The following is a 22,764-nucleotide window of genomic DNA, read 5'->3' as shown; positions in this document are numbered from 1 at the left end:
GTCAGAAGGCCAGAAAGGAGAAATCCAAGAGAAATAAACTTCACATGTTTGAATATACTAGGAGGTTACTGGTTTTGTCAAAGAGCTTTATAATTAACTGGCAAAGTTAATTTACAAGCAAATGAGGGGAAAGAGTACCTCAGAGAAAATAAGAGTTATATAGCTGCAAATAATATTTACCTAGCAATCGTATGAACAATGAACTGTCTTGACCAAAAGTGGAGAAAGTAAGTATCTCGCAAGGATGAGTTGTGGGAAGTGTAAGAAGCAGATGGATAGGTTAAGAAAAATCTTTATCCCCCCCCCACAGCAAGAAATCAATAGAACAACATCCCAAACTGAAAACCAAGAAACACCAAAGTAACCATGCTGTTTAGAAAAAGGGCAATAATACCAGAAGGACTTAGCCCGCAGTGAGTTGCTCCTGAAGAGCTGGGAAGAATGGACAGGGAGATAATGCAAGCTGACTTCAAATGTATGCACAGGCTTCACTCTGATTTAAATTAAATTTAAAATAACACAGGAGATGGGGGCGGGGGAGCACGTAGGTGACCTGGTTGGTTAAGGTGTAACTCTTGATTTCCACTCAGGTCATGATCTCACAGTCATGAGATCAAGCACCGTGTTGGGCTCTGTGCTGACAGCGTGAAACCTACTTGGGACTCTCTCTCTCTCCCCCACCCCTCTCTCTCTGTCTCTCAAAATAAACCTTTAAAAAAACCCACAGGAGATGAAGTGACATAGGGAAAGAAAAATAACCATGACCCAGCTGAACAGAGAACCCACTGTTAATGGATATTTAGATAAACGATATGTAGTGTCACAAAAGAATTAAATGATTCAAAAGTAGGAAATTCCTTCCACTGCCTAGAGCCACTTAATTTCTCCAAAACAGTCTATTTCTTTCTGCCTTTTGGGGATAAAAACAGTAAGATAAAATGATAGTTCCAGACATTATTTATTTCATAAGCATTAAAACCAAATTAACAGGAAATATCTATTTAAGAACTTATTTCAAATCCTAACATTTTATGAGAAAAAAACATTTCACTTGGTGTCAACAAAACTTGTTTGGATTTTTGAGACTTGAAATTTCTTAACATCCGTGCTTTTCCAACACTGTTGTTATAAAGACACAGGAGTCACATCTTCTTTGTACCTCGGAGGTCATTGCCCAACACACACACACACACACACACACACACACTTGGGCTCAGAGTTGACATAAATCAATCTGTGATTTTCCTCCATCACTAAATCAGGATGATGCTAGAAAAAATAATACCAGCAGAGCATGACCACACTGTATTAGAGAGAAGTCTACACAATAAACTTATTTTGTAAAAAAATTCCAAAAGGATCCTGATCTTTGGATTTGAATCCAGCTCTACCAATTATTATTAGTATGTGGCCTCTGACAAGTTTTGCTAAACCATATTTTCTCTCTTATTCATAAAAGGGAACCAATGATGCTCATAACTCTGAGGGTTGTATAAAGGTTTACAGAAGGTGATAAAAATAAGGTCTAATGCAGTGACTGGTGCTAGATAATTGCTTAGTAAAATACAATTCCCCCACAGAGATATCCCCTGATCCCACCCTCTAATCGCATCCTTCCCATTTGGATAAATGGTAAAAGCTCGATCTTTTTCCTTCATTTAGGGACCATGCAATCCCCTTAAGCACTCATAGGAAGCCCTACTTCTTTACATGGAAAAATCATTATTTCAGAGGTAAAACCATTTTTCACTAAGGTATTAGCTTCTTTTCAATCTAAATGAAATATTCCAGGTTGGAGGAGAAGCAGGGAACCATACAAACTTTGTCTTCTTTGTGGAAAAGGTCCCATGAAAACCTCTCAGTGATCTTCCTGCAATCTCAGACAGCCCAGCCAGCACTCCCCTTGACCTCAGAGAGAACTCTTTAAAGTAGCCATACGTGCAGAACGTAAAGCAAGTCTTTGCGGAAAGCACTGACCTCCAGCCCTGGCACACCGCGTCTTCCTCTTGACCCCTAAGAACAGAAGGGAAGCAAAGACCTTAGAGAAAGAAACAACCCAATTTTCACCCCAGCCTACCTCACTCTTCCACAAAAGCAGGTGAAATTCAACCCAAGAGTGGTTATAGTTACCTGAGGGCCAACATTTCCAGGTTCCCCCTGAGGTCCGTCAAAACTAGACCTTCCCTGAAAAGGAAGAAGTAAAGGGAATATAAGTTTCCATGTCTACATCCTTCTGGATTTACTCTTCAGACATGGGCTCTCTAATACAGAAGCCACTAGCTACATGTGGCTATTAATTTTAAATTCATTAAAATTAAGTTAAAATTTTAGCTTCTCAGTTATACTCGGCACATTTCAAGTGTCCAGTAACTACACGAGGCCAGTGGCTACCATATCAGCACAGATATAAAATGTTTGATCTCAAAAAGTTCTGTGGGTCAGCGCTTCTCTAGAAGCAAATGGATTAATGCTGGTGTCCTAAAATATCCGCACTGTAGGCAGCCTCCCCCGAAGATTGTTCATGTGACAACTCTTCAGGGTTCATCGTGCTGCGACAATAGTCATACACGTTCCCCCAATGAGCTATGCTTAATATTTGAAAAATACTGGGATTTCCCTTTCTACCCATCCTATAGGTACAGAGCGGCAGACAGAACCAGAAGGTAGATGAACGTGTCTCTGCACATGTGGAGCAATCAGTATGCACAGATGATGATGGAGGGAGAGGTTTTACACACAGTCACGACGAGGAAGCTTTGTGCTGCTCTCACTTCTTTAAGCCCAGAAGCGGGAAAATAAATGGTGTCCAGAGAAAAAAATGAGTCCATCTTTCAGGAGAAACAGAAACTACCTTGGATGCCAAGGAGGGACATTTTAGATACTCAGTAAAGTCCCATGCTAACTCAGTAAGAACACAGAAACAGGGTAAGAATGTGAAATACAGAAATAAAAGCATTTGTGCAAAGCTGTTCTTCCAACGGTTACTTATGATAGATTAGATTTGAAAACAATATAAATATTCCACAACATGGAAGGAAGCGTTGATTAAATTATGGTAGGAACGCTTATTGAAATAGTATGCAACAATTACAAATTACGTTTATCAAAAGTTTATAAAGGAGAAAAAATGTGTTATAACATTCTTTTCAAGTATATTAAATTTGCTGAAAGAATAATTTATCCCAAATACGGAGAAAGATAAAATGACAGTTCCTCATTTCTTTATATTGTACTAGAACATTTTTTAATAAGCCAATGGGATTCTTATTTGACTTTCTCAGGGAAAGTAATTGCATCACCAAGTTAGGAAAGTTCTGTAAACTTGCTTTTTTTTCTTGGTTACTGGAACTATTCATTTTTTTCTTTACATTTTACATCCTGTATTCCAAATATCTATAGTGTTACTTTTATTGTAAAAAAATTTTTAAATATAGTAGGCTGTATGAGAAAGGTGGCTTTAGACAAGACACTCTCACAACTGGTCTAGATATAAAAAAGATTCTTTCTTAAAACATTTATCATTTTCTCACTTCAATAGTAGACAGTTTTTTGCAGCCAGCGTAGCAAAGGAGTCATTTGGGCAGATGTTGGAATCATTGGGTAAAAGACTGTCGGGAAACAAGAAATTTACAATCTCAGTATCACTGCCAGATTACTTGATCATTACAAAGAGGGAAAAAGTGTGTTTACGATGGCTAAGTCTCGTGAACAGCATCTGAATCAAGTGACCAAATTAATGTACCAGTAATGAGACAGCCAGACATAGTTTCTCTCCTGGTGACTGAGAAGGCTACAGCCTTACTTAATATCCTGAAAAAAAATATTTAAACTGAATCTTATCATGAGGAAACAATCAGACAAATCCTAACTGAGGAATGTTTGGCAAAATAACTGGTCAGGAATGCCCATGTCACGGAAACAAAGGACTGGACAACAGCTGTGACTGACGGATACTACTGAGGCAAGACAACTAAATATACCACACAGTCCTTGATCAGCGCTCAGATCTTAGGCATCAGCATGTGTTTTGCACTGAGCCTTTACAGAAGCAGCCCGCACCCCAAGCAGCGAGAGGCCCCGCCAAGCTCCTTCCCTGGGGACCACACTCAGCATCTCAGCATCCAGCCGCCATAGCTTTGAACTCTGGGAGCATCCCTGCATCTCAATTTATTTGCTCATCCCTTAGCAAGATGTGTCCTAAGGTATCAGAGAAGCCTAGAAGAGGTTATTTTGGGGGGTCTTGGAACACTCAAATATGTTTCCATATAAATTAATGGTAATTGTTTCTTCGCTGACTCCATTTCCGCTTCTGATTGGTTTCAGAGGAACTCTCTGCTTTCGCACAGCCAAGGAAACTTGTACCGAGGAAAGATTGCCCTCTAGAGGTCTATCTTCTAATAGCACTTACCAACCTAGAATTTCAGCATTCCCAGCTATAGGCTTGTATAATTTGTGAGAGTGACTTCTATTACCCAAGTCTATTCAAAGAATATTTAGCACCCTTCTTTGAGCTCGGAATGGGAGTAGAAACCATGTGGAACACAAGTTCACTGTTACATGGCACCACCTCAGAGGGTTCCAATTTTTGTTTGCACACACAATTCAGGGATCTAATGTTCTAAGTTAACCCTCAGCTGAAGTCAGTGATGGAGACCTCTGAAAACTGAGAGCATGAGACTTTCCCCATGGTTGGGGTGCTGTGATGCACACAGTACTGGACAGTTTGTATAGAGGCCTGAGTTCTTTCCAGCTGTAAAACCATGAGGAAACCATGGAATCAAAGCTCAATTTATATGCCTTCCTTCCCATGACGCCCATTAACTCATGGGAACTTTGAAATGGTTTTTCTAACCTTCCCACCTTATAGATGAGGGAACTGGGACCCAGATGGGTTCAGGGTTGCTTCTCTTTGCTCAATTCTATAACTGATTGGCTATTCACAGGGCTCTCCAATCTCAACTCACCCAAGAGAACCCTCTCAATGGAGTTTGTCCAAAATAACTGTAATTCACAACAGGATGAGAAATTCTTGCAGCAAGGAGTTACAGTTTTCTCCCATAGCTACATAATAATGATCTTGTTACAAACTGGATTTTACACAGGACCTGGCCATCTACAAAATGGATGCAACCGAGTCACAATTCAGGGAAAAGAATCAACATCCTAAGGCTTTGTCAAAGGAGGCAAACTGGAGTTCAAAGGAAATAGAGGTTGCTTTACAGTTATAAACATTTTGCTGTGCAGACCTTGTTTCTGGAAATTTGGAATGACAAGATGTGAGGACTGAGGCACTTGGGGTAGTCATCTTTCAGTCATGCATTTAAAAAATTTTTTTTTCAACGTTTATTTATTTTTGGGACAGAGAGAGACAGAGCATGAACGGGGGAGGGGCAGAGAGAGAGGGAGACACAGAATCGGAAACAGGCGCCAGGCTCTGAGCCATCAGCCCAGAGCCTGACGCGGGGCTTGAACTCACGGACCGCGAGATCGTGACCTGGCTGAAGTCGGACGCTTAACCGACTGTGCCACCCAGGCGCCCCTCAGTCATGCATTTTAATAACGAGGACATCAAAAAAAAATCTAAAGATGGCTTCCAATCAGCAGCATTTGCAAAGTGAACAAGTCTTTTTTCCTTTGGTGCTACCTTCTGTCATAACACTTCCAGTTTTCAAAACCAGATAAGGAGCTTATCTCTAAAACTGGCTACTACTCGATTCACATCAGTCAACAATGGCAGTGGTGGAAAGCAAGTCAACAGTGTAATGTCCTGACCGTCTTTTGAATCAAGGCATCATGATGACCTTGGAGAATTTTTAAACTGCAAAGATCTTAGGCATCATGGAGCCTGATACTTTCACTTTCGAGGTGAAGAAACCAAGCACAAAAGACATAAAGTAACCTGTATTGCTAGTGTTGTGGGAAATGAGATTTTCTTCAAGATAAAAAGAAACCACAAGACAAGGATGCAAGAATATAAGGATATAACTGGGGATTAGCATTCGGAGCTCTTGTCTCCATGGGCAGTGGAGTCCCAGAGGTTTGCTCCCTAGTTTTCAGTGCTGATCCAACCAGAGTGCTCTAGCCTTCCTCACCAACTAGAATTTCCAACCGTCCCCTGCACCTGCCCCAGCCCCACCTCCACCCCACCCCCCATGTACCAATATCACCAAGTCAACAGAGATGATCTTACCTGATGTCCACGCCTTCCTTTTTCTCCCTTAGGGCCTTGGATGAAACTATCTGCTCCAGGATCCCCCTGAGAAAAGAAAAGGTTGCTTACCTCAAATGGACAGAAAAGATAGGAAAAGAAATTACAGGATTATGATTTTTTAAAGGCATCAAAGTGTACCTTTTTAATTGTCTGATTTTGTTTAGAAATCCCAAATACCCAATGCAATTAAAGTTGCAAACTCTTTGAGAACCCAAATGTTCTATAAGATGGATCTCCTCACAAATCTCTTATTTGTTGCAATGCTAAGACAGGCTGAACAGATGCCTCATTAATGAATAATTAATTGCTCTCTGACTTTGTGCCTAAGCAAACTGTTTATAAGGCCCTGGATTAAAGCACTCACAGGATCTCCCCTTAACCCAGGCTCTCCACGCTTTCCAGGTGGTCCAGGTGGTCCCGTCAAGCCCTGAAATCACAGGGGGAAAAATGTGTCACATTAAAAGATCACCTATTTCCCAAAAGAAAGAGAACATTAAGAGGCAAAATGAGAATCACATTAAAAGAGCAATTTAGTACTTGAACTTTAAAGCATTTGCTGCCCAAGAGGTGAGGAGGAGATGAAGAAAAGAACATACTTTTACTGGAAATCTCTGATATATGTGGCCCTAGGTATGCATGACCTCACCCTAGGGATGTGAACCCTTACAACTCAGGAATTACATACTGCATGCAAGGAACCTAAGGCTCAGCAAAGTTGGACCCAGTTGTCCCTACCACCAAATTCCTAATCTTTCCACATCTCCCTGATACTCTTACACAGAAACACACATGAGAAGAAGAAGGTGGTCTCTACCACAAACGTGGGCAGCACTGGCACAGCAAGATCTCATGAAAAAGAGGCAAATGAGAGAAAAATGCTTCTGGAGCTCCTACTCTAGAAGGGGAACCAGTGAAGTGAAGCAATTTGCCATAAGACTATGACATGATAAACAAATGGTTGCTTCTCTTAAAATCTGTGGTTACTGGTACGCTCTCTGGGTAGTAGTTCCTACAGAGCCACGACATCAGGGAGAGCCCCCACCCCAGGAACCTTCCTCAAATGGGGTTATGTGCCTGGTTCTAGAGGGTATATGCCACACTGAGGACAGTGGAGTGGGACCCATCTCTGAGATATGGTTCTCAGACACACAGGGAATGGAATGTTCTCTAGGCTCTAAAAACAGCCACCTCATAATGTTACTCCTCCTTACCTCTTTCCTGGCCTCATATAATGGTAAAAGGAGTTAGTTAATTCTAAATTCCAACCCTACTGTTCAATTTACTAGCTAGGTGAATTTTTTTGACTTCTCTAAGATGCAATGTTCTCATTTGTGAAACAGATATACCCATTTTATCAAGCTGTTATAGAGATTAAATGGAATAATAAATTAAAATGCTGAATACAGAGGCTGGCATTTGGTTCTTATCATGATGTGCCCAACTTCCAGTCCTTCCTTTTTCTGACCCAGAAAATCCCAAATCCCTCACCATGGCACTACATTGACTCCAACTTACCCTTCCAGACTTTCTTCCCACTCTTTTTTTTTTTTTTAAGTTTATTTATTTTTGACAGAGAGAAATAGCATGCATGAGCTAGGGAGGGGCAGAGAGAGAGGGAGACACAGAATACAAAGTAGGCTCCAGGCTCTGAGCTGTCAGCACAGAGCCCGATGCGGGGCTCGAACCCACAAGCCATGAGATCATGACCTGGGTCAAAGTCGGATGCTTAACGACTGAGCCACCCAGGCGCCCCTCTTCCCACTCTTTATACCTTTTATCTCACCCTCCACTCCTGTGGACTTGGAATCATTATTTGTCCGAACTCACACTGAGCTCCGCTAACTCTAAGCCTTTCCTTTTTCTTTGCCTGGAATTGCGTGTCTTAACAGGGCTGTGTGTCTCCCTCACAGAGGTCTATGAAAAATGCCTTGATTTCCTGTACTCCCTGGAATGCCAGGGTCCTCTCCTGCCTTGGGCACCATGATCAATTACCACAGGACCTTAGTATGGAAGGCTGACCTCTTGCCCCCTTCCCTCCTCCTTTACCATCTGGTTGTTACTCATCTTTCAAATTTCATGCCATCCTCACTCCCTTGATGAAGCCTTCCTGAATACAAAGTCTGGATCAGATCCCCGTCATTTATCTGTCCTTCACATCCTTATCTCAGTCATAACCTTACAGCTACTTTGTGATCATTTCATTAATATCTTTCATTCCTCACAGAGGCCAGTTTTGACGTACAGAACCCATGCCTGTCTTGTTCCCCATTCTAAAATCATACCTGGATTACAATAGATAGATACTCAGCAAATTTTTATTATTGTTCAGATGAAGAAATGCCGCTCTAGTTTAGATTCTTCTCCAAGTCACTATACTCCCATTGATTCTTTATTTACACCATTCTTACAACCTTTATCTTATCCTATCTTGGATTATAGTTCTTCCTGTACAAATCTTATCTCCTATACTGTGAATAAGCTCTTTGTTGGTCACAACCATGACTTATTTATCTTTGAACCCTTCTTTGTATCTAGCAAAACACTCTACAAGTAGGAAGACTTTGACAGGTGTTTGTAGAATTTAACTAAATTCAATGGAAGCTGAAGGCTCTCCAGTCTTGAAAGAAATGTGGTGTCCTCCACCTTCTCTAAAATCGAATCCACAAATTGCACGTTATCGATTAAACCTCCCTCAATAAAGAAACATTTCATGTGACTCCCTGCTTTAGTTATTGGGAAATCAATCCACATCTTGGGGTAAAAGTATTACTCTAATTGCATGAGGGGTCCCCAAAATAAAAAAAAAGAACAAAAGTAAATAAAATTTACCTCCCCCCCCTTATCTAATCCAATCAATTGGCAGAAGCTGACTATAACAGTTCTGAGATGGATCCTTCAGACTGGATTTCATAATCTCTTAGTAATGTCTGCAGTGGGCATAGGGATCTGCTTTCCCTTGCATAGAAATATAATTACCAGCACGAGGCAGTGAATAGTCCCTGTCAAGCAGATAGTGCAAATAATGTACATGAGAAGGATGTAGAGAAGGGAGAGAGCAAGCACTACAGGCTGACATGGTCAAGGAGGGTGTCCTGAGGAGGAAAGAGAGGAGCTGGAAATTGGAGAAAAACTGATATTCAAATAAGCCCTGAAGACGGAGGCAGGGAAAAACCGCTCCAGGATGGGGTGCCTGGGACGAGCTAAGACACAGGGGTGGGCATGCACAAGAAATCTTCAGGGTAAAACGAGTAGTACAATCTGATTGGGGAGGACCCTTCTGGACTGAGAGTAATGAAGGTCGTGGCTGAGAGGCCTGGGGTGTGGGACTGGATCACTGGTGACAGGGAGTTTTGCAAAGCCCATGAGGTAGGACGCAGTGATTACTGTTCCAAAGGCTAAGTAACTGGATTTTTATCACTCATTTCACTAGCAGCACAGGAGGGTCTCAACTAAAGACTCCAAAAAGATAATATTTATTGCCCTTTAACTCCTGATCTAGAACTTAAACCATTAGAGGATTCTTTCCCAGAACTTAAACATAAACTATCAAGGTCAGTTTATGCAATAGAAATATGAGAGAAGAATAATTCTCACACTTTACCCGATTTCCTCTATTTCCTTTTTCTCCAGATGACCCCGGGGCTCCACGATTACCCTAGAAAAAGAAATATACAAAGAAGCTTTGTATATCAGGTCACAGTGGGAACTTTTTCCATGTAGTTTCACATTCTAGCCAAGAGCAGAAAGGTTACCATTCTCCTTGTATGTGACAGACTAAATGCCCTGAAAAATCCTCCCTTTGAAAATCATATAAAATTCCATATAGCAAAGTTTAAAATATTTTATATACATTAATGAGCTGATAAAGAACAAGAGAAATTCTTAGAGTTCAGAGTAAAGGGAAAGTAGAAATCCAGAGAAGTAATAGCCATTGGCCATCCTGAGGAGCTCTAGTCACTCTGTGAGTTGAGGAAAAACCAAAATCTCATCATTTACTTTAAAGTGATCTCAGGAGGAAGTGCCCAAGTACGTGGCAGAAGCAAATAACCTCAATTCAGGCCTTAAAGACTTCTCACAGCTGAAGTTCAATCAAAAATGAGTTTAAATCAAAAGTCACCATACACGTGAGGGAGACACCATGGCGGCGAAGCCAGTAGAAACCACAGGCAACAAAATCAGACTTGCAATGACCGTAGCTGTTGGAATTATCATATGCAGAATATAAAATAAGTATTTTTAATACATTTAAATAGGTAAAAAAAAGAATGAGTAAAATAACAAGCAACTGTTAAAAGAGAGAGAGAGAGAGAGACACCAAGCAGAACTGAGAAAGATAGAACTTCTTGAAGTGAAAATCAGAATAAATGAAATTAAAAATCCAATGGACAGGTTAAATGGTATATTAGACACAAGTGACATAAGGATTAATGAACTTGAAATGGAAGAAAGTGTTCAGAATGCAGCACAGGAAGACAAACAACACATGAAAGGGAGATTAAGAGACATCAGGACAAATTTCTTCCAAAAAGAGGTAATAGAGAAAATGGGAAGGATAAAAACTTCAAAGTAAGAATTTGCTAAGGAGTTTCCAAAAACGATAGAAGGCACAAATGCTCAGATTAAAAAAGCTAACAAGTCCCAAGCAGTATAAATAAAAAGAAAGCCACACCTGGACACATCATATTGAAACTACAGAACACTAGAAAGAAGGGGGAAAATTTTTTTTAATTCACATCCAAGCTACTTAACATATAGTATAATAATGATTTCAGGAATAGAATTTAGTGATTCAAAACTTGCATATGACATCCAGTGCTCATCCCAACAAGCGTCAATGGCCCAATGGCCCCTTGCCCATTTAGCCCATCCCCCCTCCCAACACCCCTCCAGCAACCCTCAGTTTGTTCTCTGTATTTAAGAGTCTCTTGTGCTCTGTCTCCCTTTCTGTTTTTATCTTATTTTTGCTTCCCCTAGAAGGGGAAATTTTTAAAGCAATATAATATTTTTTGTTAAGACTGCTGACAAAGGAACAATAATTAGTTTGACAAATAACTTCTTAACAGCAATGATGAAAGACAGAAGACAACAGAAGCCAGAAGACTATGAAATGACATTTTCTAAGTGCCAAAAGAAAATAATTATTTCCCCAAGAACTATCTTACAAGAGAAATTGTAAAATAAAGAGATTTTTAGAGAAACAAAAACCAAAGTTTATAAACTTCATCAAAGGAAATTCCAAAAGTGGTACCTTAGGCAAAAGACACAGGATCTTTCATGATCTTTTGAAGTCATCAGTGAAAGTAACAAATAAGGGTAAAGCTAGATGAGCAATGACTAAATAAAATAACAACAACTAATTGATAGACTTGAACAAAACTAAATGGAAACAAAATACTGAATAATAATATGTATTACAGAAGGCAGTTGATTAGAGCTAAGTTTCTGAGGTCCTTATATTCTGAGGATAAGGAAAAATAATAGATTGACTTAAGACTTTGCTGAGTATGCATGCTAACGTTTCTAGGCTATATCGGGGAAAATATAAAAAGAGAGTATAAATGCCAAACTAGTAGAGGGAGAAACATAGAATGAGAAACTTTCTATACCTGTTCCCCATCCAAGCCATCAGCGCCTTGGTCACCAGGATCTCCCTGTGGAGCAAAGGAAGATAAACTATTGAAGAAAAGAGGACCAGGGGTACATGACTACTGCTTTGATGTTGATATCCTTGCTAATATTTTTTTTTAGTCGGTAGAAGAGTCTAGACCTTCTGAAATGACATTTATATGCTGCATTCACATACTAAAAAACAATGATTATACACTGTTTTCCCTGACAGTTTTAAGTGCTAAAGGGGGAAAAAAAAAGATAAGAAAAAAAAAAAAGAAACTCAAATTTCAAATGGGTATAAAGACTTTTTTCCACTTTTGCACTGGGAACAAGTTGTCACTCTTTCAAAAGACTGGATAAAACATTTCCCACTGGTTGCCTACATGTTAAAGATGGTCCGGGGCGCCTAGGTAGCTCAGTCATTAAGCATTTGACTTTGGCTCAGGTCATGATCTCACAGTTTGTGAGTTCAAGCCCCACGTTGGGCTGTGTGCTGACATCCCAGAGCCTGGGGGCTGCTTCAGATTCTGAGTCTCCCTGTCTCTCTGCCCCTTCCCCCTTGTGCTCTGTCTCCCTCCCTCACTCAAAAATAAACATTTAAAAAATTTTAAAGATGGTCCTTTTGTCATTGACTTTTTTTATTTCAAAAAGACAGGCAAATATGCCTGAATTAATTCACATAATGGAAACTTAGAAGAGCCCAGATTAAGGAGGAATTAAATGGGAGTGCATCCACGTGTATGCATTTGGGGAAACTTACAATAAGAAAAGTCCTTAAGAACTGAAAAATTGATGCTAACCGGATAAGACTAAACACTGGCCGTGGTGTGGTGACATCTCCTCAAATATTCCATCACTTCCATCTCGTGGGCCCTTCGCTTTACTGACTATCTCAGAATGACAGTTAACGTATTTATTACAAAACATTTTTTGAAAAAAAAAAAAAAGTCCAGAGTTTTGCCAGCCAAATAAAATGCATATTATGCATGTGGAATAGTTGATTCATTCCTACCATCCGCATGAGGAAATCAAGTTTCAGGCACTTTGTTTTTAATATGAAAATTATTGTCAAATTGGTTTCCATACAACACCCAGTGCTCATCCCAACAGGTGCCCTCCTCAATACCCATCACCCACCCTCCCCGCCCTCCCACCCCCCATCAGCCCTCAGTTTGTTCTCAGTTTTTAAGAGTCTTATGTTTTGGCTCCCTTTCTCTCTCTTTTTTTTTTTCCTTCCCCTCCCCCATGGTCTTCTGTTAAGTTTCTCAGGATCCACATAAGAGTGAAAACATATGGTATCTGTCTTTCTCTGTATGACTTACTTCACTTAGCATAACACTCTCCAGTTCCACCCACGTTGCTACCTAAGGCCATATTTCATTCTTTCTCATTGCCACATAGTACTCCATTGTGTATATAAACCACAATTTCTTTATCCATTCATCGGTTGATGGACATTTAGGCTCTTTCCATAATTTGGCTATTGTTGAGAGTGCTGCTATAAACATTGAGGTACAAGTGCCCCTATGCATCAGCACTCCTGTATCCCTTGGGTAAATTCCTGGCAGTGCTATTGCTGGGTCATAGGGTAGATCTATTTTTAATTTTTTGAGGAACCTCCACACCGTTTTCCAGAGCGGCTGCACCAGTTTGCATTCCCACCAACAGTGCAAGAGGGTTCCCGTTTCTCCACATCCTCTCCAGCATCTATAGTCTCCTGATTTGTTCATTTTGGCCACTCTGACTGGCATGAGGTGATATCTGAGTGTGGTTTTGATTTGTATTTCCCTGATGAGGAGCAACGTTGAGCATCTTTTCATGTCGGGCACTTTTTTTAAACCAAAAGACAGCTGAGTTAGTGCATGAAAATAAGCACACCAAACTCCGATACTAAAATTATGCAATGTATTTGCCACAAGCCACATGGGTGAATCCGTGGTACCAGGAGATAGGAGTAAAGTTCTGTCAGCCCTTGTCTGTCTTGTCCATCACTTTGTAACCACTCTCAAGGATAATGTGGGGAACAGAATGGGTACCTACAAAAATATTTCTTGAGTGCACGAATGAGCAAATGGACACTTTGCTTCTGAATCTGAATGTAAAGTCATTCCCTTATTGTGCAGCTCCTTTCCTACCAACCCTGTCCTGGCATCCATCTCCCAGTTGATACTCAGCTTGACCAGACTCCTCCCTGCCACACCTTGAATTCAGGACCAACTCTCCCAGAGCATCATAGATGAATATGGCGGCTCAATTGTTATAGACTTAGCAGGGCATGAAAATTATATATGTCCCTGCCTTAAATATGAAATACATACCTGACAAATAGCCATTTATTGGCATAGCAGTTTGGCTGTTAATATCATCTGACGTATCCCCTTGTCAGAAAGTTTGGAGGCTCACCTCACTCAAGCAAAGGAAAAGCAAGTGACCTGTTACTGTTTCCCACAGAAATTGCTCTCCCGTTTAAGAAGGGTAAGGGAGGTCACCTACCTTCTCTCCTGAAAATCCTCTTGCTCCCTAAAGTTAGGGGGGAAAAAATGAAAAGAATTGAGTTTGAATAAGATTTTTCTCTCTTAGGACACCATATATTCCCCAAATCCAAGAAAAGGCAATTAATTAGTAGATCCAAATGGAGATTTCGTCTCCAGCAACTACAATGCACATCATAGCACCTTGATTACTACTGCTTCCCTTTGAGTGTGACTTTGATAAAAATCACATTGGTAACTCCTCACGTAGCAGGGGTGAGCAGGAAATGACAGTGACCTGCCACTTATTAATAGAAGAATCGTATTTTTTTCAAACAAAAGTGACAGTACACCGGCTAACAAGCGTGAGAAGGCTTCCAGGAACAACCGCACAAATGAACTGAAAGAGTAACTTGTTAAGAGTGTACAGAACACGGTAACTTTGGTCAGAAAAATTCTCCATAGGACTCTGAGTTGTAGAGAAACTTTTCTGGCCTTCTTCAAGGAGATTCTCTAATCCTGGAAGGTGAAGAGACACTGACGACACCACTGAAAAGGGAGCCCCACCCATTATTGCTTTAGGCTTTAAAATTTCAGTATTCTCAAACCCCCTTCCAACCACCAGCACTATGCCTTTTCCTGAGGGCTTTTTTCTGGCACTGGAGCCTGTCCACACGAAAGACAGGCCAGAAGTACTGGGGAATTAATATCCACTGGGACCAGCTTGCAACTAATGCCTGATAGGATTTGGTGCATATATACCCCAGCTCTCTCACCGCTTGGATGGGGTAACATTGAGGTGCAAGTTCAACACTGGCTCACACAGTTCCTTAGCAGGATGAGGCTCTATCTACCCACAGTGGTGATCTAATTGAAACCATACCCTTCTTAGGCCACCTCCCTTCCCTAAATTCTCTCCTGTCTTGATAGTATTTACTGAGATCCCCTCCCTATGAACTATTTGCACTTGACTCCTTTTCTCAGGCTCTACTTCTGGGAAACCCTACACTGGGAAGGAGCTAAAATGCTATGTTGAAGAATTAAGATTTTCCTCAAACTCAAGGGATAAAACCGGGATAGGGAAAGAATTCCACAGCCTTAGGTCCACACTCACCTTAGGTCCTCTCATACCCGGGCATCCTTCCTCACCTTGGGGTCCAGGAAGACCTTGGGGGCCTCTTTCTCCCTGTGGAATAAAAATACACACGGAAAGAGTCAAGCAACTATCTCTATCATCACCCAACCGATTCGAACCAGCAATAGTGACCGTCAGAATGACTAAAATATGATGCTGTCCTTCCAATTACTTCTACATCCTCAAAGACCTGATCAGATCACCTGCAAGGTAATCAGAATGTTTATCTGTCAACTGCCCATATTGACAACCCCAAATCATACAAATCAGCCTTATCTATATTTTTGACCAATTCATTCAAGCCACTTCGGAATTCAAACAAAACAGAAGGTGTGTCTGAACACTGCCTTCAGGCAGCTAAAATTGGATAAATGTTTCCTTGTGAGCCCACAAAGAATAAACCACTATTTAACTCTTTCTCTTCTAGGTGAAATCCTGCCCATTCCTAAGGTATAGGCCATACGTCACGTCCTCTTCTGAGACGATTTTTCTGTTACATTGTATGTTATTACCTGTTTCTGTGTTTCCTGCTATATGGAGAGCTTCTAAGGAGACAAGGACTCACTTATTTATCTCTGGGTTTCCAGCCCTCAGGACGTCCATTCCGAATTTGAAGAATGACTGCCTAAATTATATTAGTGAACATAATCTTTTGATCTAGGTATTGGATAGGGAAGAGAATGATAAATGGCATGCCTTTTTGCCAAATTAATTAATTATAAATTAGAAAGTACTGTATGGCCTGTGAGCTTTCATCAAAAGAATCTACAAATATAATCTCACTTTGCTTTAAAAATGTTAGATAACTTCACCACATAAGCTGCCCAGGACAGTAAAAGAGAACATGGTAAAGTGAGAAACACTTTGGATCAAAAATGAAAAGGTCCCAGGTTCAAGTCCTAGTTCTGCTTCTAATTTGCTTTGTGAGCTTGGATGAGCACATGACTCTATGAATTACAATTTTCTCCATTTACAAAATATGGATCTGGGTAATACTGATTCTGCCCATTCACAGGATTGTTGTATTACATGCATGAGATACTGTATTGAAAGTACTTCACAAGTCATATAGATTAGACACATGAGGTGTTTTATAATTAGATAGTGAGAGATGATGAGAAAAGCAGAGGTCTTGGCATCAGACAGACATGGATTTGGGCACATCGGCAACCATCTCTGTCTGACCTTAAAAGTCACTCTCTCTGAGTTTGAACTCTACATCCATAAAATAAAGGTATTAGCACTTATCTGGAGGGGGTTGTTAGAAAGACTAAACGTCATAATGTGTATAAAATGCCGAATGCAAAACCTAACGCACAGTAGATGCCAAGTCAATGTCTATTCTCCCCCTTCTTCCTAGCTATCCACATTTTTAGGTTCAATGTATGGTGTAAACGTTTCATCTGGACAATCTAATTTTAACATATCCACTTACAATATTGCACTATATAGTATTATCATTCATGAATAATCGATTGTTGCCTTTATCAGAAAATAGTTACCTACAAAACAAATGTCCCTAACAAAGCAGGGACTCAAAGGGAAAATTCTTAAAATTTGTTCTTAACAAAACAAAATAAAACAAAACACGCTAAGGATAGCTAACATCAAAAACAAAAACAAAACAAAAAAAACACAAGTGTTGGAGAGGATGTGAAGAAACTGGAACCCTTATGCACCGTTAGTGGGGCTATAAGAGTGCAGCTGCCATGGAAAACATACGGTAGTCTCTCAAAAAAGCGAAAAACAGAATTACCGTATGATCTCCCAATTCCACTCCTGGGTATATACCCCCAAAGAACTGGAAGCTGTGTCTCAAAGAGATATTTGCACACCCATATTCATAGCAGCATTATTCATAGCAGCATTATTCACGACAGCCATAAGGCAAAAGCAACCCAAGTGTCCATTAACAGACAAACAGAAAAACAAAACGTAGCATATCCATGCAATGGGATAGTACTCAGCCTTAGAAAGGAAGGAAATTCTGACAGGCTGCAACACGAATGAATCTTAAGGATATCATGCCAAACGAAATGAGCTAAAAATACAAATACTGTTTGCTCCCACTTTATAAGGACCTAGCGGGGCCAAATTCATACAGACAGAAAGTAGAATGGTGTTCGTCAGAGGCTAGCGGGGAGGGGCTCATGGGGACAGAGTTTCAGTTTTGCAAGATGAAAAGAGTTCTGGGGATGCACGGTGGTGATGGTTTGCACAACAGCATGACTGGACTTAATACCACCGACCTGTACACTTGAAAATGGTTAAGATGACAAGTGTTATGTATATTTTGCCACAACTAAACACTTACAAGGAAATTGTGAAGAAAAAGCAAAAAGCTGACTCTTATGACTTCTACTCACAGTTCCTAAAGTTTCAGTTGCCGTGCATACATAATCAGGTATGTGTTTGCCCAAAATTATTCCTCAGAGAAAGAGTATTCTTAAACTTGAATTTTCACAAAGTCTTCACAAAGATTCTCATATTTCAAAGTACTTTCTCCATTGCTTCAATTTGAACAGCATAATAGTGACACCCAGTCAGTGTTAAGATATTTCTAGGATCCCTATGAATGTCACGTACCAGATCAGTTAAAAAAGAAAAACAAAGGAAGTAAAGAAATCTAACAGAGATTACTTATTTATCATATTTGAAAGTGAGACCTCGCAATTTCGGACGTTAGATGCCATGCAAACGAGATTTTTAAAAATCACTTTTCTAAGCAATAGAATTCATGATTACACTGTGGAGACCATAAAGATATTCCCACAAGAAAAATGAGGCACTGGGCTTTTGAAGCTAAAACTGAAATTTGCAATGACAGCCTTTATAAACAGGCTTAAAAAGTGGTTTATCTTAAATAACTTAGATAGAAGTGAACACAACAGACTCTAGAAAACCAGATAAGACAGTCATAAAAGAGACTCTAGGAGTGCTGCAAAAACTGATATAGAAACTCCGTGGGAAGAATTTTTAATGATCTGAGAAAATATGAGAAAGAGAGAAAAAGCAGAATTTCTTACATCATTTTACATAATGAAAGACTTCAAAGTATTTGTATAGCTAAATAAGTTAAATGTTTTAAGTAGACACTTGCCACCTATGTTCCTCAAAGTTCATATATTCTAATTGAGCAAAAGCATTTTTTCGGATGTTCTCATGAGAAAACAGGAATTGCCTTATAATAAGCACATATGTCTAATGGTTTCAAAGATAAAATTTGGGCTTACTGTGTTTTTCATTCAGATACTAAGCTCTATCCTGCTTAAAAATCGGTCCCTCATTTGTTCACAGTAGTTGTTTAAAGCTATCAACTATAGCCATGATTTCGTGGAAAGAATAACATCATCAAAAGCTGTGCTGAAAGCTGTTCAAATGCTAGGCTGGCTCAAGTTATTTTATGAGAAATGAGAATAACAGTAATATCTTATAGATGAAATGAGGAAATGTATATAAAATGTTTAGCCACGCATCTGGCACATATGAAGTTCTCAACGAATGTTAGCTGGTTTTGTTGCTGCTGAAGTTACATAGCTGTTCTTGGGGACCCTAGATAATCTGACTAATTTGATATGTAAGGCTTTGGTATGTAACCAATGCATATTTAAACCACCACCTCATACTAGGTACATTTTGAAAATATATAGAATTTATGTATGAGTCTGGCAGATGGCATTTTCCAAAGATGACCACAACAAAATCTCAGGGCTCTTCTGGATATGACCTTGCCACTCCCCCATCAAGAGAAAGGATCTGTCTAATCCCCACCCCCCCACCCCCCATCCCTCTTGAATCTGGTCTGGGGTAAGGGACTTGCTTGTACCTAATAGAATGAGGCAGAAAAGTTACCACTTGACTTCTGAGGCTCCCTCAGAAGGCTTGAGCTTCAGCCTTGATCTCCTGGAAGGCTCCCTCTCAGGATGGAACCTGCTTGGTGGGTGCTCCCTCTTAGAACCAGCCACCATACCTGTCCTTGGACCACCATGGTCCATCCTTCTGCCATCCCAGCCAAGCTCCAGAGCATTGGAGGGGAAGTCATCTCTGCAGGGGTCATCCAGCTGCCCAGTCAGCCCAGCTGAGACCTCAGGCACCTAGCAGAGAGCCATCCGCTCTTTCCTTTTCAGCTTCCCCACCCACAGAGTCCATGGATGTAATAAAATGATTGTTGTTTTACACCACTGGGTTTTTTTTTTTTTTGAGGGGGGGGTGTTGGGGAAAGAGGAGTAATAGATAAGTGGAACAACGAATTAACTATTTGTCATTATATACTTTCAATTTGAATCTACAAATTATAGCCCCATTTTGGAACCTGCCATCTGCAAAGAGCCGTCTTGGCCATTGAGCAGACCAGTGTGACCTGCTTTGGGGGGAAACAATATTAAAAGCCATTCAGAGGACAACATATTCTGTCACCTTCTCTCATGAGAAATGCAGTAAAAAGAAAATGGCACCTACTAGAGCCATATATACCACACATGGCTACTGAGCACTTGCAATGTGTCTAGTCCAAACTGAGATGGGCTGTAGGCATAAGATACACATAGGATTTCAAAGACAGTATATTTTAAGAAGTAAGATTTCATTGGGGTGCCTGGGTGGCTCAGTCGGTTAGACATCCGACTTCGGCTCAGGTCATGATCTCACGGTTCGTGGGTTCAAGGCCCGCATCAAGCTCTGTGCTGACAGCTCAGATCCGGGAGCCCGCTTCAGATTCTGTGTCTCCCTCTCTCTCTGGCTCTCCCCCATTCATGCTCTGTCCCTCTGTCTCTCAAAAATAAATAAACATTAAAAAGTAAATCTCATCAATTTTTATATTAATTACCTGTTGAAATAATTATATTTTGGATAGACTGGATTAAATAAAATATATTATTAAAATTAACTTCAGTTATTTATTTTTATTGTCTTTAAAATAACGACTATGAAATTTTAAATGTATAAAATTATATATATCACTCACACTATATTCTTAGCTCTGTACTAGAGTCTTTATAAACCATCTTTGTTTTAGGATATTAACAGAGCAGAGAAGGGGGACAAAATTGCCTCTTACTCTACACAGACAAGGGCTTGTTTATATCTTATTTGTCTGAAATTGGTGTCAATGACACTAATCGGTTGGTCAGGCCCTAAATTATTGTCTTAAATTTAGCCAGACTCATTGAACCACAGGCCAAGCAGAAAAAATAAAATAACATTTGGGGTGCCTGGATGGTTCAGTCAATTGAGCAGGGGTCATCCAGCTGCCCAGTCAGCCCAGCTGAGACCTCAGGCACCTAGCAGAGAGCCATCCGCTCTTTCCTTTTCAGCTTCCCCACCCACAGAGTCAGGTTATGATCCCTAGGTAGTGGGATCGAGCCCTACATTGAGCTCCATGCTGAGCCTGCTTAAGATTCTCTCGCTCTGCCCTTCTCCCTTGCTCACGCTCTTTCTCTTTCTCTCTCTCTCTCTCTCTCTCTCTCTCTCAGATACATACATACATATATATTTTTCAAAACTAACACTTAAAGAACGTTTAAAACATCATAAAAATGGGGAAAAAAATATTTTCACCATACCTGAACAAAATTGCAAAAATCCACAGCCCACATTTCTGAATGTATTTCTAACATCTAAGACTAATTACTGAGGCAAACTAAAGAGAGAAAAGTCGAGCAGTTCCCCAACAAATATAATCAAAGAAATGAATCAGCTTATATAGGTCTCAGCAGCTGCATTTCTTTTCTTAATTTCTGTTGATTTTCCAAGTTCCAGCAGCCTAAATGTTTAGAACAATAAAACAATGTGAAACTCTAACTGGGCAATAAGAACACTAATGCTTGACTATCCCAGCAAGTTGAAACGTATGGTCCAAGGACACTTCAGGCCCCCAACACCCTTTGGGAGGGGGCGCTCAGAAAGTTAAAACTACTTTCCTAATTACACGAAGATGCTATTTTATTTTCTTACTCTTATTCTCTCTGAAGTGCACAGCAGAGTTTTTAAGAAACCACAAACCAAGTGATATCACAACAGACTGAACACAGACGCAGGCATATGAATCCAGCTGTCTTCTAAGAAGCCAGACGTTGAAACCATGTAAAAACAATGCCACACCTCTCATGCACTTATTTCGTCTTGGAAAATGTAGTTATTCTTCACAGAGGAAGAGGTCACTTATATTAAGGGCTTGTTTTTCTTTGGGGGGAATAAAATAAATAAGTAATTTAAAATTCTGGCAGTTTTGATTTCTACCATGGTAATGATCAATAGACAGAAACTACATCAACAAAAGTTCTTTGAGGGCCTTCGAGAGTTTCCTGGGACCGAAAGTTTGAGAACCAGTGGTGTATACAAATCAACCTTAAAACAGATACCTGTGGTAAAGGGGTTTTCCACAATTTGAAATTAACTGAAACCTATGGCATCCCAACATCCTTTTGATGTTTACACGGTGTAATAAAGACGGTCCCTACCACATTCCAGTCCCTTAGCCAACAATTCTCCCTATAGTATGCATTTTTCTCCATATCTAATCACGTGACAGCTAACTTTCCCGTGCCCAGGGATATAGGCAGGGTTATGTGCAAACTATTTGTGGGTAACTACCACTCTATCACCTTTCCAACCACCCAGGAGGCATCCGAGTGATCTTGTTACAAAATGGCCTTGATTCTCTTCATTATATTTTGTCAAACTACTTACCAACATTGCGATCTCATTGATAATAACAAACTGCCTGCAATTTAGCTCACAATTAACAACTACTATTATATGCATACTCATCAGACACAGACCACATTTTAAGTTACCTCAAATTCAGATTAAAATGACCACACTTCATCACTAAACACCTGCTGGAGCCTGTCCCCCTAACATTTGTTATAACAAACGGTTATTTTCATGAAGATATTTTAAACGCATTTTAAATGGGATAGATGAGAAAAAAACTCATGACTCAAGTGCAGTTAAGTGTTTCTAATATTTGACCCATTTTACCATGTGCCTTCCAAGAAAAAAAATCAGATTCAGTACTTACATGTCCCCCTTCCTCACCAGGATGACCGGGCAACCCGTCAGCACCCTTCTTTCCCTGAGAAAAAAAGAAATCAAAAGAAGTAACTTGGATTCTAAATTCTTCCCTCAAAGCCAAAGGACATAAGAATTGTTACTAACAGATACCCTTGTCTCATGGTGTTGACATGGTATCGGGAACCTACTAAACATTGAGCACAGTGTGTAAAGACATACAGAAACAAGTATTTCTGGCCTGTCTTGAATATCTGTTTTTCTTAATAGTTGGCACATCAACCGACTTTTATTTTTCTAAAATACGTTTTAAGCCATTTTATCAT

At 40.1% G+C, this 22,764-nt stretch overlaps 1 protein-coding gene across 1 annotated transcript in view; it reads right to left on the bottom strand.

Annotated features, from left to right (window-relative positions):
- LOC112850031 (collagen alpha-4(VI) chain-like) overlaps positions 1–22,764 on the bottom strand; it is a 142,419-nt gene that overhangs the window by 59,659 nt on the left and 59,996 nt on the right. The window contains 9 exon segments of the mRNA XM_086675638.1: positions 1,978–2,013; positions 2,131–2,184; positions 6,191–6,256; positions 6,576–6,638; positions 9,813–9,866; positions 11,818–11,862; positions 14,315–14,341; positions 15,407–15,478; positions 22,449–22,502. Coding sequence (XP_086531764.1) covers positions 1,978–2,013; positions 2,131–2,184; positions 6,191–6,256; positions 6,576–6,638; positions 9,813–9,866; positions 11,818–11,862; positions 14,315–14,341; positions 15,407–15,478; positions 22,449–22,502 — 471 coding nt within the window.

This window comes from Puma concolor, chromosome C2 (assembly GCF_028749965.1).
Source record: "Puma concolor isolate L17-30 chromosome C2, mPumCon1.1.hap2, whole genome shotgun sequence".
Classification (NCBI taxonomy): Eukaryota; Metazoa; Chordata; class Mammalia; order Carnivora; family Felidae; genus Puma; species Puma concolor.
The sequence above is the reverse complement of the archived record's forward strand: the minus strand, read 5'-3'. Positions and strand labels throughout refer to the sequence as shown.